This window comes from Gopherus flavomarginatus, chromosome 8 (assembly GCF_025201925.1).
Source record: "Gopherus flavomarginatus isolate rGopFla2 chromosome 8, rGopFla2.mat.asm, whole genome shotgun sequence".
Classification (NCBI taxonomy): domain Eukaryota; kingdom Metazoa; phylum Chordata; order Testudines; family Testudinidae; genus Gopherus; species Gopherus flavomarginatus.
This window is the reverse complement of record NC_066624.1, coordinates 13116124-13130920: the sequence shown is the minus strand read 5'-3', so window position 1 is coordinate 13130920 and position 14797 is coordinate 13116124. Positions and strand designations below refer to the sequence as shown.

The window sequence follows — 14797 nt, the reverse complement described above, 5'->3', positions numbered from 1 at the left end:
CCTCCCCCTCTGCCGTGTGAGCGTGCTGGTTCTCTCTTCAAGCAAACAGCTGTGAACATTCCAAAGCAATTCCCCTGCCTGCCTCTGCTCGCTCAGCAAACAGGAGCTGTGTTTGTTTTTTAAATAAGCAGTTTGGGGGAGCTCGGAGTTCAGCCATTCTTCCGGTTGTGAGCAGGCATTCTGGGATACCTCCTAATACCCTGGAGGCCAATAACAGCGCTTTTGGTGGCCACACTTGATGAGCAGCGCTGCAATCGTTACACCCCAAGCAGACCAGGTGTACAGCCAGCGCTGCAGCCAGGGAGTTGCAGTGCTGGATGTGCCTTGCAGGTGTGGACAGTTACTAAGTTGCAGCGCTGTAAAGCCACCACCAGCGCTGCAACTCTCCAGTGTAGCCAAGCCCTAAGTGCTCTGCCCAGGAAAGACCTCACCCGCTTGAAAGCCTTGCCCTGTTAATTGCTACTTAGCAGCCGGCCCCTTCTTAGGCCTCCCTATAGTTGGACTTAATTCTCAGGAGCCTCCCTAACTTTAAACACACACGTGCACTTTCTCTCTCTCTCTCCTGGTTTCTACAAGGAGGGAGGAGCTTAGATCCTACTAGTAGCAGGCTGACCCTTGCTGCGTAATTAGAGTTGGACATGCTGCATGTACAAAAAGTCTCGAACACAACATATCCTTTAATGATGTGCTCAGCTGCAGTGTTCTTTACTGCTTTCCAGATAAGTGGAGTTAGTTTCCTATTCGTACACGTTTTCCCTCTGAGAAGAGGAAAACTGTCTTGGAAAAATTGACAGTTCAGCTCCTTCAGCAGCCATGTGTATTTTTGCTCCTCATCTACTGTAATGTAAAGTATTCCCAGCGGCACTTCATTTCCTTATACATCATCAGTAAGCAGGAATCGGGGGAGGGAGTGAAAGAGCTGAAGAGTGGAGGTGCAAAGTTCCAAAACTCTTGGTACTGAGTCTGTATCTGTAGCCACATGAAATCTGCTCTAATGTTTTGTAAAGAAACAGGAGCTTCCTGTACAAACTTCTCGGATGGACAGATTTTTAGGTAACTAATTCTAGAATACTGATCCTAGCAGAAGTTTACCCAAAGAGCCCCAGAGTGAGGGAATATACTTTGAAAAGGTAATGAAATACACCATACAGCTATTAACAACGGCATTCTTTGGTCATCAAAAGTCCTCTCCTCTTCCCAATCTTGCAGTACTTTTTTTTACCTACAAGGAAGTTTAAATGGTGGTGCAGACGAGAGACCAGGGCTGCATAAAGAGGTGTGTGAGTTACAACTAGACACACTGTTTGTTCACATCCCTTTGGACATGTTAGTTGGGCATCTCTTTTCCACAGTGCAATGCTGCTTGGGGATGTGTAGCTGCCTGTTTTCTCCCCACTGTAACAGCACACGCAACCCCAACCTAAAGATAGCCCAAGGGTGGCCAACCTGTGGCTCCGGAGCCACATGAGGCTCTTCAGAAATTAATATGCGGCTCCTTGTATAGGTACCGATTCTGGGGCTGCAGCTACAGGCACCAACTTTCCAATGTGCCAGGGGGTGCTCACTGCTCAACCCCTGGCTCTGCCACAGGCCCTGCCCCCACTCCACCCCTTCCTGCTCCCTTCCCTGAGCCTGCCGTGCCCTCCCTCCCTCCACCCTTTCTCCTCCCCCAGAGCCTCCTGCATACTGCAAAACAGCTGATCGGGAGGGGCAGTGAAGGAGGGGGAGGTGTGGGGAGCTGAAGGGGGGGCTGCTGACGTATTACTGTGGCTCTTCAGCAATGTGCACTGGTAAATTCTGGTTCCTTGTCAGGCTCAGGTTGGCCACCCCTGAGGTAGCCCTATGTTTTCCACATAACTAAATACAATTCTTAGTACTAAACAATACAAATTGGAACAAAGCATTAAAATGTGCAGGAATTGTACATCAGAGAAATCTGCGGACATGGGGATCTTAATATTTAATAGCTATGTTCCCTCTTCATTACGCCTTTTGTGTTCTGGATTTATTTTTCTTAATTTCTGTTGTCCTTTTAGACTGTCGTATGAAATGTCCTTGAATGTTATGGGTTGATCCATAAATTCTCTGACAATATGGTGGAATTATTGACCTCCTTTAGAGAGAGCTCCCATATTGTATCCCTTTAACAATTTTGTATGTGCTATAAGGAAGGTCACTGGAGTTGTAAAACCAGGCTTTTACAATCTAAAAATAATGATAAAGCAAAAAATCAGAAGGAACAGCTGAAGTAATTGTAGGATGGATTTACTTATTAAAATTCCTAGTCTTGTTTTTTAATGCAACTAAGCTCTTAGCCTATATCTTCTGGCACTGAGTTGCACAGGTTAATTAGGAATTGTTAATTATTGCCATTCATCAGTATTTAAATATGTGCCATTTAATTTCATTGGCTGTTCTCCTTGGCTTTGTGTTATAAGAAAAAGCAAACTGAAGAGACCAACTGAACCCTTCTCTACCATTTATTTTATTTATTTTGACTTTATCTCTTCTAACCTAATAGTCCTAAACGTTTTATTTTCTCTTATTACTATTTGTATTGCAGTAGCGCTTGAGCATAACTCCATTATGCTAGGTCCTGTACAAACACCGAGCAAAAAGACAATTCTTGCCTGGAGGTCTTTCAGTTTCTCTAGCCATTTCTCTAGAGCCTTTCTTGATTTTTTTTTTCTTTTTCATGGTGGAACTCCCTTGAGTTAGGGCAATGAGAACGGAATACAGGGTTTGTGATAGACAAGCCATCCAATTCAGTAACATTCTATAATCTGTCCCTTTCTTAAGGCAGCCTAATATCTTGTCACCACTGACCAGATATTCAGATTGAGCTGTGCATGATGGCACCTACTACTTTTTCTCTGAGTTGTTACACACTGATGAGTTCTTAAATTACCTGTATCAGTGCTTGAAATTGTTCTTCCCACTGGGTGTCACCTTGCGCGTGTCCACACTGAATTTCATCAGTTGTTTCCCAATCACTGGGCTTTGAGGTCCCTTTAAAGTTCCTTGCAATTCTCTGCAACCTAAATAATGTCACTGGAAATGTCATCTCCATATTCCCCTCTTTTCCCGGGTAATCATTAGAACACTACTTCTAGTACAAGTCCTTGAGACACCCTGCAATTAACCTTTGACCATGTGTAAAATTAACCAGTTATTCCTGTTCTTGTTTTCTACATGCTAATTAGGGTCCAATCCATGACAGAACTTTACATCTCAACCTGTGAATGCTTTGCTATATTGGTGGTCTCTTGAGGAAGACCTTTTAAAAAATGCTTCTTGAAAGTCCAGCTAAATATCTACTGGTTCGCCTTTATTTGCTACTATGTTGACTTTAAAGAATTCTAGTAGATTGGAGAGATGCAGTTTTCCTTTCCACAAGTCAAGCTGGTTTGTCCTTAGGTTATGCTTATGCTGGTGTTTTATAACTTCATTTATTGTGTCAACTAATTTACCTGAAGTAAGGCTCATGGATCTGTAATTCCCAGAAACGCTCCCTGTTTTAAAGATAAATAAAACATTGGCTACCTTCCAGTAGCTGATTTTTAATGACACCTAAATTATGTTAGCCTAGTAGCTTTAGACACTTCATTCTTAAATCCCTTTGGATGAATAGGCAACTTGATAGAGCAATGTGGGGAAACTTGCCTTAGCTAAGTTATATCTGGTTGGTTGACAAACAGAGAAATCTAGTCTTCAAATCTCAGTCCAGCGCCTTCTATGAGCACAATATATACCTTACAAAGCTTGGGAACTGTGCAAGCCCATGCCTTCAAAGTAGCCCAAACTGATTCTTGTTTTATATCATGCAATGATTTGCAATCAGATAATATCCTTAGTGTAATCAACAAGAATGTGAGTGATTTCTAGTAGTGGACTTGAAATTAGACGAAGGTTTCTAACCATTAGAGGAGTGAAGTTCTGGAACAGCCTTCCAAGGGGAGTTGTGAGGGCAAAAGACATATCTGGCTTTAAGACTAAGCTTGATAAGTTTATGGAAGGGATGGTATGATGGGATAGCTTAATTTTGGCAATTGATCTTTGATCATCAGCAGATAAGTATGCCCAGTGGTCGGTGATGGGATGTTGGATGGGATGGGATCTAAGTTACTGCAGAGAATTCTTTCTTGAGTGCTGGCTGGTGAGTCTTGCCCACATGCTCAGGGTTTAGCTGATCGCCATATTTGGGGTTGGGAAGGAATTTTCCTCCGGGGCAGATTGGCAGAGGCCCTGGAGGTTTTTCGCCTTCCTCTGCAGCACGGGGCATGGGTCACTTGCTAGTGGATTCTCTGCAGCTTGAGGTCTTCAAACCACAATTTGAAGACTTGAATAACTCTGTCATAACCTTAGTCCCAGATTTGGACCTTAGCGTCCAAAATATGGGGGTTAGCATGAAAACCTCCAAGCTTAGTTACCTGCTTGGACCTGGTACCTGCTGCCACCACCCAAAAAATTAGAGTGTTTTGGGGCACTCTGGTCCCCCTGAAAAACCTTCCCTGGGGACCCCAAGACCCAAATCCCTTGAGTCTCACAACAAAGGGAAATAATCCTTTTTCCCTTCCCCCCTCCAGGTGCTCCTGGAGAGATACACAGACACAAGCTCTGTGAATCCAAACAGAGTGAATCTCCCTCTCTGTTCCCAATCCTGGAAACAAACAGTACTTTCCTATTCCCCCAGAGGGAATGCAAAATCAGGCTAGCAATCCAACACACAGATCTCCCCGATTCCTTCCTCCCACCAATTCCCTGGTGAGTACAGACTCAATTTCCCTGAAGTAAAGAAAAACTTCAACAGGTCTTAAAAGAAAGCATTATATAAAAAGAAAGAAAAATACATACAAATGTTCTCTCTGTATTAAGATGATACAACACAGGGTCAATTGCTTAAAAGAATATTGAATAAACAGCCTTATTCAAAAAGAATACAAATCAAAGCACTCCAGCACTTATATTCATGCAAATACCAAAGAAAAGAAACCATATAACTTACTATCTGATCTCTTTGTCCTTACACTTAGAAACAGAAGACTAGAAAGTAGAAAGTACTTCTCCAAAGCTCAGAGAAAGCAGGCAGACAGACAAAAGACTTAGACACTCAATTCCCTCCACCCAAAGTTGAAAAAATCCGGTTTCCTGATTGGTCCTCTGGTCAGGTGCTTCAGGTGAAAGAGACATTAACCCTTAGCTATCTGTTTATGACAAACTCGGACATAGATTAGGGTTTTGTTATAGAAGTGGATGGGTAGGGTTCTGTGGCCTGCTTTGTGCAGGAGGTCAGACTAGATGATCATATTGGTCCCTTCTGACCCTAAATTCTATGAGTCTATGAGACCTGTTTACTAGAGTTGATTGAATCATGTGGAGGGCGGGGGGGAAGACAGGCCTAGTAATCTATTTGAAAATATTCTACTAATACACTATTTGAGTACTATTTGGCTGTCTCTGTTTCAAATAGAGTAGGAAGTTGGCTGCCTATACAGTGTACCTAAGCTGCAATGTCTCCTGTTACTCTAAACAGTCACTCTTGTCAGCATGGAAACAATATTACCAGAAACCATTTATACTGGTTTATTTGATAGGCAGATGAAAATAATATGTATATAAATATTTTCATTAATCCCAAGAGAAAATGTATATTGACACGGAAGGGAGCATGTCCTTTATTAAGTCTGAAAGACAACATCCTCATCTGTTAGCGCTGAAATATGTTCAATAAGGTGAGTTTATTTACCAAATAGAAGCCATTCAAAGCATAAGTACCGCTTACTAACCTATTACTCTTAACAAATCCATGCACTTCCTCCTGAAAGGATTTAGATCGTAAAACTGTTTGTTTCAAGTTACAAATGCTAGTCTACCGAAAATGAAGCAGTGACTAAAATCTTAATACAAACCCATTAGCAGGCTGATAAAATGAGTGTAATTGATAGTTCTAAATACCTTATTGTCATATGTATTAAAATTCTAGAATATGTCTCTTTTTCTTAGTATTGCATTAACTGTAATTTCTATGTAATGCTTGAATTCATTTATATATTTGCACAATACACTATTAGATAAAAAAGTGCCAAAATGTGTATAAAGAGGCCATCACTTTAGCTTAATTGCACATAAATTTCCTGCAGACTCTGATGCTTAAGACCAATAACGAGACTGCTACAGCTAGAATAAACGCATTAGCTTATAAATTTAGAGCTTCTACCTGCTTTGCAGAGAGAGAATCGTCTCTAAATGAGCCTAGTAACATTGATTTGTGATTAATCATTTTACTTAGTGACTCATCTGTGATCACAGTACAACAAAAATGCCATGTTTGCTCAGTGGCCTTAACTCCATTTATCTTCTGTGCATGCAGAGAATTGCCTTGTTGTCAATGTGGGACTGGGAATATGTCTGAACAATTAGTCGTTAAAAAATTGTCAATTTTTGATATCGCAGAATTGGGACAAAGGGAAAAGGCAATAGATTAAAACAAACAAACAACACCCCCTTCAAATTTAATAATTCCAGTTGGTCAAACCAAAAAAGTATTTGAAATAACAAATTTGCATCTGCAGAACCAAAATAGTTTTATCCTGAAAATGACAGTATCTTCCACTCGGGGCTGAATTCCTCACTTCGGTTTTTCATACTGGGCCCAATTCTGCAAGCTGATGAGTGCTCTCAACTCTTAGGATTTTATTAGATCAGAATTGTAGGGTTCAATTGCTATGTTAGCACCACAATTTTAATGATGATTCATCTGTGTTCCACTTGACTCTAATCCAGCTGTGTCCTTGCCCTTCAAACAGAGATTTCTGAAAATGTATATTGGGAAGGGAGGTTTGATGAGTTTATGGAAGAGGAGTCTGTCAACTTTCATAAGGAAATCTAGGGGGAGAACTGCTACGTGTTGAAGAGCATTGCAAGAGGGAATGAGAGACTAAAATATTGTTTGGTGACATTTGCGTTACTCTGTTTTTGGCTATTGGTAATATAATACTATGTATTTTTATAGCACCTCTTATCCAGAGATGTGATGATAATGGTTGTCTGCATCCCATGGTCCAGTGGACAGGCCACGGGACTAAGAGAGGTGAGCTGGGGGTTCTCTTCTTGGCTGTCAATCACTGATGCGTGCCCTTCGGCAAGTCACTGCACCTCTCTCTACCTCTTCCCATCTTTTGTCTCTTCTTTTGTCTGTTTGTATGGTGCTTAGAAGAGCAGGGCCCTTCTTTTAAGTGGGGCCTATAGGCACTATTGTAATGCAAAGAATGACTAACAATCCCACTTGTTACACCTCACCCCAGACAAATGGAAATAGCAAACACGAATGCACTTCATAAAGCCAGCACTATGAGTTTTAAACCAGTCTTGCAAATTTCTACTCACCTAGGGTAATGTTTTTTTTGAGGTCTGAGTAAGATACTGCTAGTTTTCATCCTGGCAATTTTGCCTGGCTGGTTTAAGAGCACCCCATTCCTACCTTTATAAAAGGGATAAAAGTAATAGTGTGAGCCATGCACAGCACAATACAGCTCTATTTAAAAAAAAATCCCCATAACAAGCGTATGTTGCACTTTGTGCAGAAAATTCAACAAGCAGGATGTTGGTGAAATACACATGACCTCATTGTATCATTGTGATAAATATTTAAGTATTAGAGAAAAATGCACAGATTTCTACCATATTCCCATAAACGATTTCTTTATGGCTAACCATCTGTCTCTTGCCTGTTCTGAAATATTTCACAGTGCTTTTTCCAGTGCAAGACCAACCAACCGAAGCTGAGTAGGATAGTCAACCCAAAAGTGGTCTGAGGCGATAATTAACATCAATATTGCCATGGTAGCCACTGATTTGACAAATATAAAGGTATTTCCTTTTTTTGAGAGTCTCAGGCATTCTTAGCAAACAAAAAACAGCTTATGCAGAGCAAGAACTCATTGTGATTGGTGACGTAGGAAAAAATGACTTACAAACATTCGTGCAGCCGGACACCACTATCTCTAAAATGTATTTCTGCTGATGTGAGCAAACTACTAAACAAATGAAAGGACACATGTTGTGGGTCAAATCTGGAACCTTTGAAACCCATTGTTATGAATATTCTGGTTTAAGAACCAAAATGTACGCCAAGATCCTCAGCAAAGTTGCAAAATCATAGAATATCAGGGTTGGAAGGGACCTCAGGAGGTCATCTAGTCCAACCCCCTGCTTAAAGCAGGCCCAATCCCCAGACAGACTTTTGCCCCATATCCCTAAGTGGCCCCCTCAAGGATTGAATTTACAACCCTGGATTTAAGCAGGCCAATGCTCAAACCACTGAGCTATCCCTCCTGCCCAGCTGTCTTGTTCAGGACAGTGTTTCTGGCCCAAGTGTTCAAAAATCCTGAGCTAGAATCCAAAATCATATCAAGTTAATCATGAAACTTACAGATTCTATCTATCTGATCTATGGTGTGTGTCTATATTTATATTTAATATATATGAATTTTACCTTCTGGCTTTTGAGTCATTGGAGTTTATATTTAAGCTTTTCTATACGACCATAACGGCTAGATACTGTAGCTAGAGAAGGGCTTTCAATGTGACAAATCCTGATTTTAAAAAGAACCTGGAACTAGTTGTGTACACTTTCAACACTGTTGCTCTATATTCTGTTGATAGCAGTGCCTCAAGTAGGCACCTTGGAAATCAAATGACTCTTATTCGGCTTTTCAATTAAGACTTAACCACTTTACATGCACCTTAGTGATGATCAGTAGGAAAATGCTGACACCTAGAATTGTTTGGATAAAGTAATCTGAGTCATTGAAGCTAATCTACATTTGTTTGACAAAATGGGGCCTCTTGCCATATCATGACTAACATGACATCATGACGTTAATGCTCAATCTGTATGAATAAATCATTAACTGTTTAGTTTTGATTTAGAAACCCGAGGAAATGAAATGCTCCCCCAAATGCGTATGTTTCTCTCTCAATATTCTGAACCAGCCATCTCCAGGGGATTTAGGAAGCAGTAGAAAAATGAATTCAAGAGCTGAACGAAGTCTAGATCCCATGGACCAGAAAAAAGCTAAGCAAAAAACCAAACCCCATTGTGACCGGCCCCACCCCCTCCAAACCATGAACTGGTGAAAAAGAATAATGAGGTGATGCTATTTTAACTGCTGTCCTTATCCATGCTAGGATATTAGATGCTACACTACAACCCAAAAAACAACAAAAGCTAAGAAGAACGCCAAGATTTTGATTATTTGGGTGGAGAGCAGAAATAAGGTCCCGATCCTACAGAAACTTTGGCATATGGTTAACTTTACTCTCTTTTGAATAGTCAAGACGATTATTTGCATGCTTAAAGCTACTCACGTGCACAGGTGTTTGCAGGACCAGGACTGAAGGCTTCAATTCAGCACAGTATTTAAGCATGTGCCTAAAGCTAAGTGTATGCTCTGTTGAATAGGGATGGGCTGCTGAATCAGTGCAGAAGACGGGGGGCGGGAGCAGGGGGATACCTTGCCACTGTGGTCATATCTCACATGATCACATTCCTTCAAGTGCTTGGGAAGAAATGTACAGGTTTTTGTTATGGCTGCTGTCTTCCATGTTTGTAACAAATATCCTGAGGCAACAAATAACGGTCAAGTCCTGTGTACAGTAACATTACTTTACAATGACACTCGTGTGACTTTCCAAGTCCTGTCACACTCTGATTAGTCCACTGAAATAATGGGATAACTCCTACTGAGTAAGGTTTCCCCTGCGAAGAAAATATGATTGTTGTGAAATCTGAGTTTAAATTGAAAAACTTTAGGATTTCCTGTCTTTTCTGTTTCATAGCAATAAGCTTTGCACTTCTCTTCCTAAAATTGAAAGAAGACTTTGGTTTGACTTTAAGATGGGCATGAGAAGAGACTATAAGGCAAAGTGGGAAAGGCAGATTTCTTAATAACGAGAAACAATTTTGTTCCTGAAACTTGAGGCTCTTGAGTTACTAAAATGAATGTATTTTCATTTTATAATATCTGTATAGAAACTAAATCTGAGGTGCTTTCAAAAACCCTAGTGTCATGGTATAATTCCCCACTCTGAACCTTAGCGTCCAAAAGATGGGGTACCAGCATTGAATTCCTCTAAGCTCAATTACCAGCTTAGTACTTGTAGCACTGCCACCAACCAGGAATTTCAGTGCCTGGTACACTCCGGTCCCCTCCCCAAAACCTTGCCCGGGGACCTCCAAGACCCAGTCCCTCTGGATCTTAATGCAAGGAAAGTAAACCCTTTCCCTCACAGTTGCCTCTCCCAGGCTTCCCCTCCCTGGGTTACCCTGGAAGATTACTGTGATTCAAACTCCTTGAATCTTAAAACAGAGAGGAAAATTCACCTTCCCCCCTCCTTCTCTCTCCCCCCTCCCAGACTCTTCCTGAGAGAGAAAGTAATCCTAACACAGAGAGAAAATTAACCTTTCTCTCCCCCTTCCCTCCTTTCTCCCCATCAATTCACTGGTGGATCCAGACCCAGTCCCCTGGGGTCTCACCAGAATAAAAAAAACAATCAGGTTCTTAAACAAGGAAAGCTTTTAATTAAAGAAAATTTTTACTGTTTTTTCTATCTTTGTAAATTTAAGATGGAATATGTTACAAGGTCTTTCAGTTATAGACACTGGGAATACCTTCCCAGCCTAAGTATACAAGTACAAATTAAAATCCTTTTAGCAAAATACAAATTTGAACTCCTTCCAGCCAAATACACATTTGCAAATAAATGTAGATTGCCGCGTACTTTTAGGGGCGAAAGAAAAATGCAGAGCTGCTATTTACCAGGCTGCACGTGGCAATAGACTGTATAGGTAAGGGATGCAAGAAGGGTCTGGGTCATGATGCAAACTGCAGGTACGCACACAACTAATATTAATTAATTAAAAGTTTTATTGGGGATAATTACAAGGGGTAAGGGAGCAGCGTATGATTAGCTAATAGGGTTAATGGAACTTAAAACATGCAATGGCTAAAGTATTTACTATTAAACAATATTTATAAACACGGATGCAGCATTTAGTAATAACCAATACTTATGAATACAAACCAACTCATAACGACCGGCAAACGTAGAAACTCTGCTTAAAACACGTGAGCTGAGAGAGGTTTCGAGGTGATCAGGCTCAGTTACGGGTGTGTACAAGGTACACAGGATTCGTTTTTCTTTCTCCTCTTCTGCCTGCACATGGCAGACCAGCCTAAAATACCCACTATGACATCATAGAAGTGTCATAGGGGACGGGGCCCAAAAACTGTGTGTGTTCGTTTCTGATTGGTACAAGCAAAGTTTACACCAAGTAGGGGAGCAGGTGCCTGAAAGTCTGGCTTCGCCCCCAAAAGGTGAGGAAATGCATATAGTTCAGAATGTGTTTAACACTGAATGACAAAGGAAGAGGCCAGGGCAATACCAGTATGGGCAAGTTTTAGGATACAGACAGGAACTTATCTTAACATGCCCCCGTGCCCTGGCCGAAATAGTTTGGCTGAAAACCTAAACTTCTGAGTCCGACTCCTCATTCCCACCTACGAGGGGATGCGCTTCGGGGGTGGAAGTGATGTAGGCCGAGGCAACAAACTTGTGAATGCAGGCTTTAATGAAGGCACATCCGAGACAGAGAAGAGCGAGCCCAACCAGAAGGGACACAAACAGGGATTGGAAATAAGATTTGTAGGGCGCAAGGCCAAACCAATTGAGCCATGACCAAAACTGGAAGGACTCTCGTGACTCTTTGACAGTAGAGCTCAACGTTTGCAGGTCTTTAACAATTGAGGACAAATTAGGAGAAATAGAAGGCAAAGAAACGCAACATTTATCAGCAAACTCGGGATATACTTCAGCAAATTTAGTACAAAATGAGGGAGATTGTAACAAATATTGAATCATTAATCTATTTTGAATACTATACTGAACAAGGGAATTTAACTGCTGATTAACTAAGGAGAGGCCTTTGGCCGTAGTATTAGCAAGCATTTCAATAGCAAGGGATTGAAACAGCACTTGATCACGTAACATCATATAACCGACAGGGTTAAAACTAACAACAGAGGAGGCGAGGGAGGAAGCTGCTGTTTGCAAACGAGTCCAAAATGAGCGGGTACTATGACGGTGTCGGTGGCTAGATGGCAAGGTATAAATACCTCCCCCCTGTAGATACAGGGTGCCAATGGTGCATATACCCCGGGGGTTGGGAGGAAGCACAGCAAATGCGACATTACCGCAAATCCAAAAATGACCGGGTCTTAAGGAAGAAATTGTGGTCTGGCTCCACCTATTATTGTCCATGGAGAAAAAGCTGGATGCACGATTGATACATGCAGCCTCAGCATGATGCATATGCTGGGCATGGAACAGATACGTATGTGTTATGGAGGTATAGAAGGTTCCAAAAAGAATGTTATAATTAAGACGATAAGAACAATTAAGGGGAGGGGGGTAGGTGTAAGTAAGAGTGGGTTTAGTTAGGGAGGTATTAGCATAAGAGAAACTCCACATAGAACAATTAGAATAAGTACCCACCCAAGTAGGGGCTGGGGTTAAACTATTACCAACAAAAACCCAACAATGAGATGCTGGAACTCTAATACTATCAATTAAAGGAAAGCTATGATCACTTCCACCTGAAGCATTAAGAACTGGAAACACGTAAGAATTAAATTGTGAAGAACAATTATTCCAAACACTAGAAGCAGCCCACTGCACATAGGGGGAAGAACAATTTACATTAGATAAATTAAATGAAGAAAAATTATAAACTATTGGTACAAATTGAAAGGGTAATGGATATTTAGGTGAGAACTGAGTAGAGCAAACAAGACAATGTTCTGGATTCAGCGCTGACAGGGACTGGTTTCTGCTGACCTCCTGCACCCAGTAGGCGGCGAACCATGTTTGTAGTCCACCTTCTCCTAAGGGTTCCGTGGGCAAAGATGTTGTGAGGAAGGGCAGTATAACCTGTAAAACAGAATAATAGGAGCCCTGCTCAGGGGCATTAGTTTGTTTATTAAGAACTACATTTGCTGAGCCAGTTATGATGAACTAGCTTGTTACCGGGGGTACTTGTAGCCACTAAGTAGGTGTTAGGGTACTTGCCGGCCCAGAGAATGGTGGTTTTTATAGGTTTTCGATGGCCAGAGGCTTGGGGTTCTGTAAGCCAAACCAGTTGGCCGGTGTTAAACATGGGGGACCAAGGCGGCTTAGGTGTAGGTGAAATGTGAGGCCAGCGAGAGTAACTTTTGTTGAGTGCGATAAGTACCGGGGGTAAAAATGAGCTCCAGTTTTTAAAATCAGGGTTGGGGTTAGCTGTTCGCAACATAGTTTTAAGGACTGCGATTTTTCGCTCTACCACACCATTGCTTTGAGGATGATATTTAGTGTGGATGTGAAGGGAAGCCCCCCATCCCAAAATGAGCTGTTCAATGCTTTTGCTGGTAAAGGGTGGTCCACCGTCTGCTTGGACTACAGTGGGAGTGCCCCAGGCAGCTGCTGTTTGCTTAAGAGCCACAGCGACAGAAGCAGCGTTGGTTTTATTAAGAGGAACACAAAAGGTTTGTCGAGACCCCAGATCGACAGTAACTAAGGCTTTTGGAAAACGACGAGCACCTGGCAAGGGTCCTGTTAAGTCAACTTGCCACGTACTACCTGGGGCAAAGTGTTCTGCAGCGTATGCAGAGTGCTCCTATCGGGGACGATTCATAGTTTTTACCTGCACACACTGCAAGCAGGACTGAACAATGAGCTCGCACTGACTGCGGCTAACGTCAGGCTTTTGGTTAGAAAAGCTAGATAACAGGCCGTACAATTTTGTGGGTGGTAAGTGTCCCCATTCTTCGTGGAGCCAGCGCAACAGCGGGTCTGCCTGTACGGCGGGATTTGCCATATGAGCTTGGGAGAGCTCTCTCATTCTTTGATCAAGACTGGAATGCAGGGGGTTAGAGTCTGGTCAATGGGAGGGACAGTGCGTAACGAACCAAGGGTGAGAGAATTTACGAATTAGGGCAAAAATTTGGTCCCACAATTTAACAAAAGCTGAGGGAGAGGCTTGCTCAATTAAAATGTCTAAACAAAATTGAGAATCGATACCTAAAACAACTTGCTTGTTGGCAGAGTGGGCATTAGCAACATGTTGGGCAGCTAAAAGAACGCCCTGCACCTCGCATTCTTGTGCGGAGCAGGAGGGGGGCAGCAACTACACATTAAAGTGATTACATATGGAACAAAGAACTGCTGCCCTAGGGGATGGTGAGGTGCCCCCGTCAGACACAACCCAGGGATCATATTTTACTTCAATGCATAACGGTTGGTGAAGCGGGGGGGCGGGGGGGGGGGCTAAGATGTTATCGCTGGGAGTTAGGATCCATGCCTGCCAAGCTACCTCAGCCTGGAAACAGAAGCTGCCAGGTGCGAGTAGTGCCATGAAACTCGAGTGGAGGGGTACTTGTAAGCCATGGAATTAAATGAACACGTGGTCCAGACAGGGTACCTGGGATAGGGAGTTGGGACCAGTGACACGCACTGGACGCAGCCAGTAGCATTTTTCCCACTAGACCATAGTTGTACTGGGGTCCAGACAGGCGATGGGCCCAATTGTAAATAGCATTACCATGTTGCAGTACAGTGAACCCTACATGGTGTTTTGTAATAAACAAATTGATGTTGAGGGGTTCTTGGGAATTAAAACGGGTGAGGTGGGGGTTAGAGGCGAACCAGCCAGCTAGTTTCTCTAAGCTTTGTTGGGCTGATGCGTTCCATACTTCTCGGG

The 14797-nt window shown here is 42.3% G+C and overlaps 1 protein-coding gene across 1 annotated transcript; it reads right to left on the bottom strand.

Annotated features, from left to right (window-relative positions):
* Window positions 1–11166: 11166 nt before the first annotated feature.
* LOC127056888 (uncharacterized) lies at window positions 11167–13939 on the bottom strand. The gene is made up of 2 exons (XM_050965221.1): window positions 13742–13939; window positions 11167–13074 (listed from the first exon to the last, which is right to left on the bottom strand). The coding sequence occupies exons 1-2, from the start codon at window positions 13937–13939 to the stop codon at window positions 11530–11532; spliced, it is 1743 nt and encodes a 580-aa protein (XP_050821178.1). The 3' UTR covers window positions 11167–11529.
* Window positions 13940–14797: the final 858 nt, after the last annotated feature.

Coding starts and splice junctions, on each gene's coding strand:
- LOC127056888 (XM_050965221.1), bottom strand. CDS start 13,939: ATGAGAGAGCTCTCCCAAGCTCATATGGCAAATCCCGCCGTACAGGCA. Junction 13,075..13,741: donor CCTGCTTGCAGTGTGTGCAG/GTAAAAACTATG, acceptor GTAACAAGCTAG/TTCATCATAACTGGCTCAGC.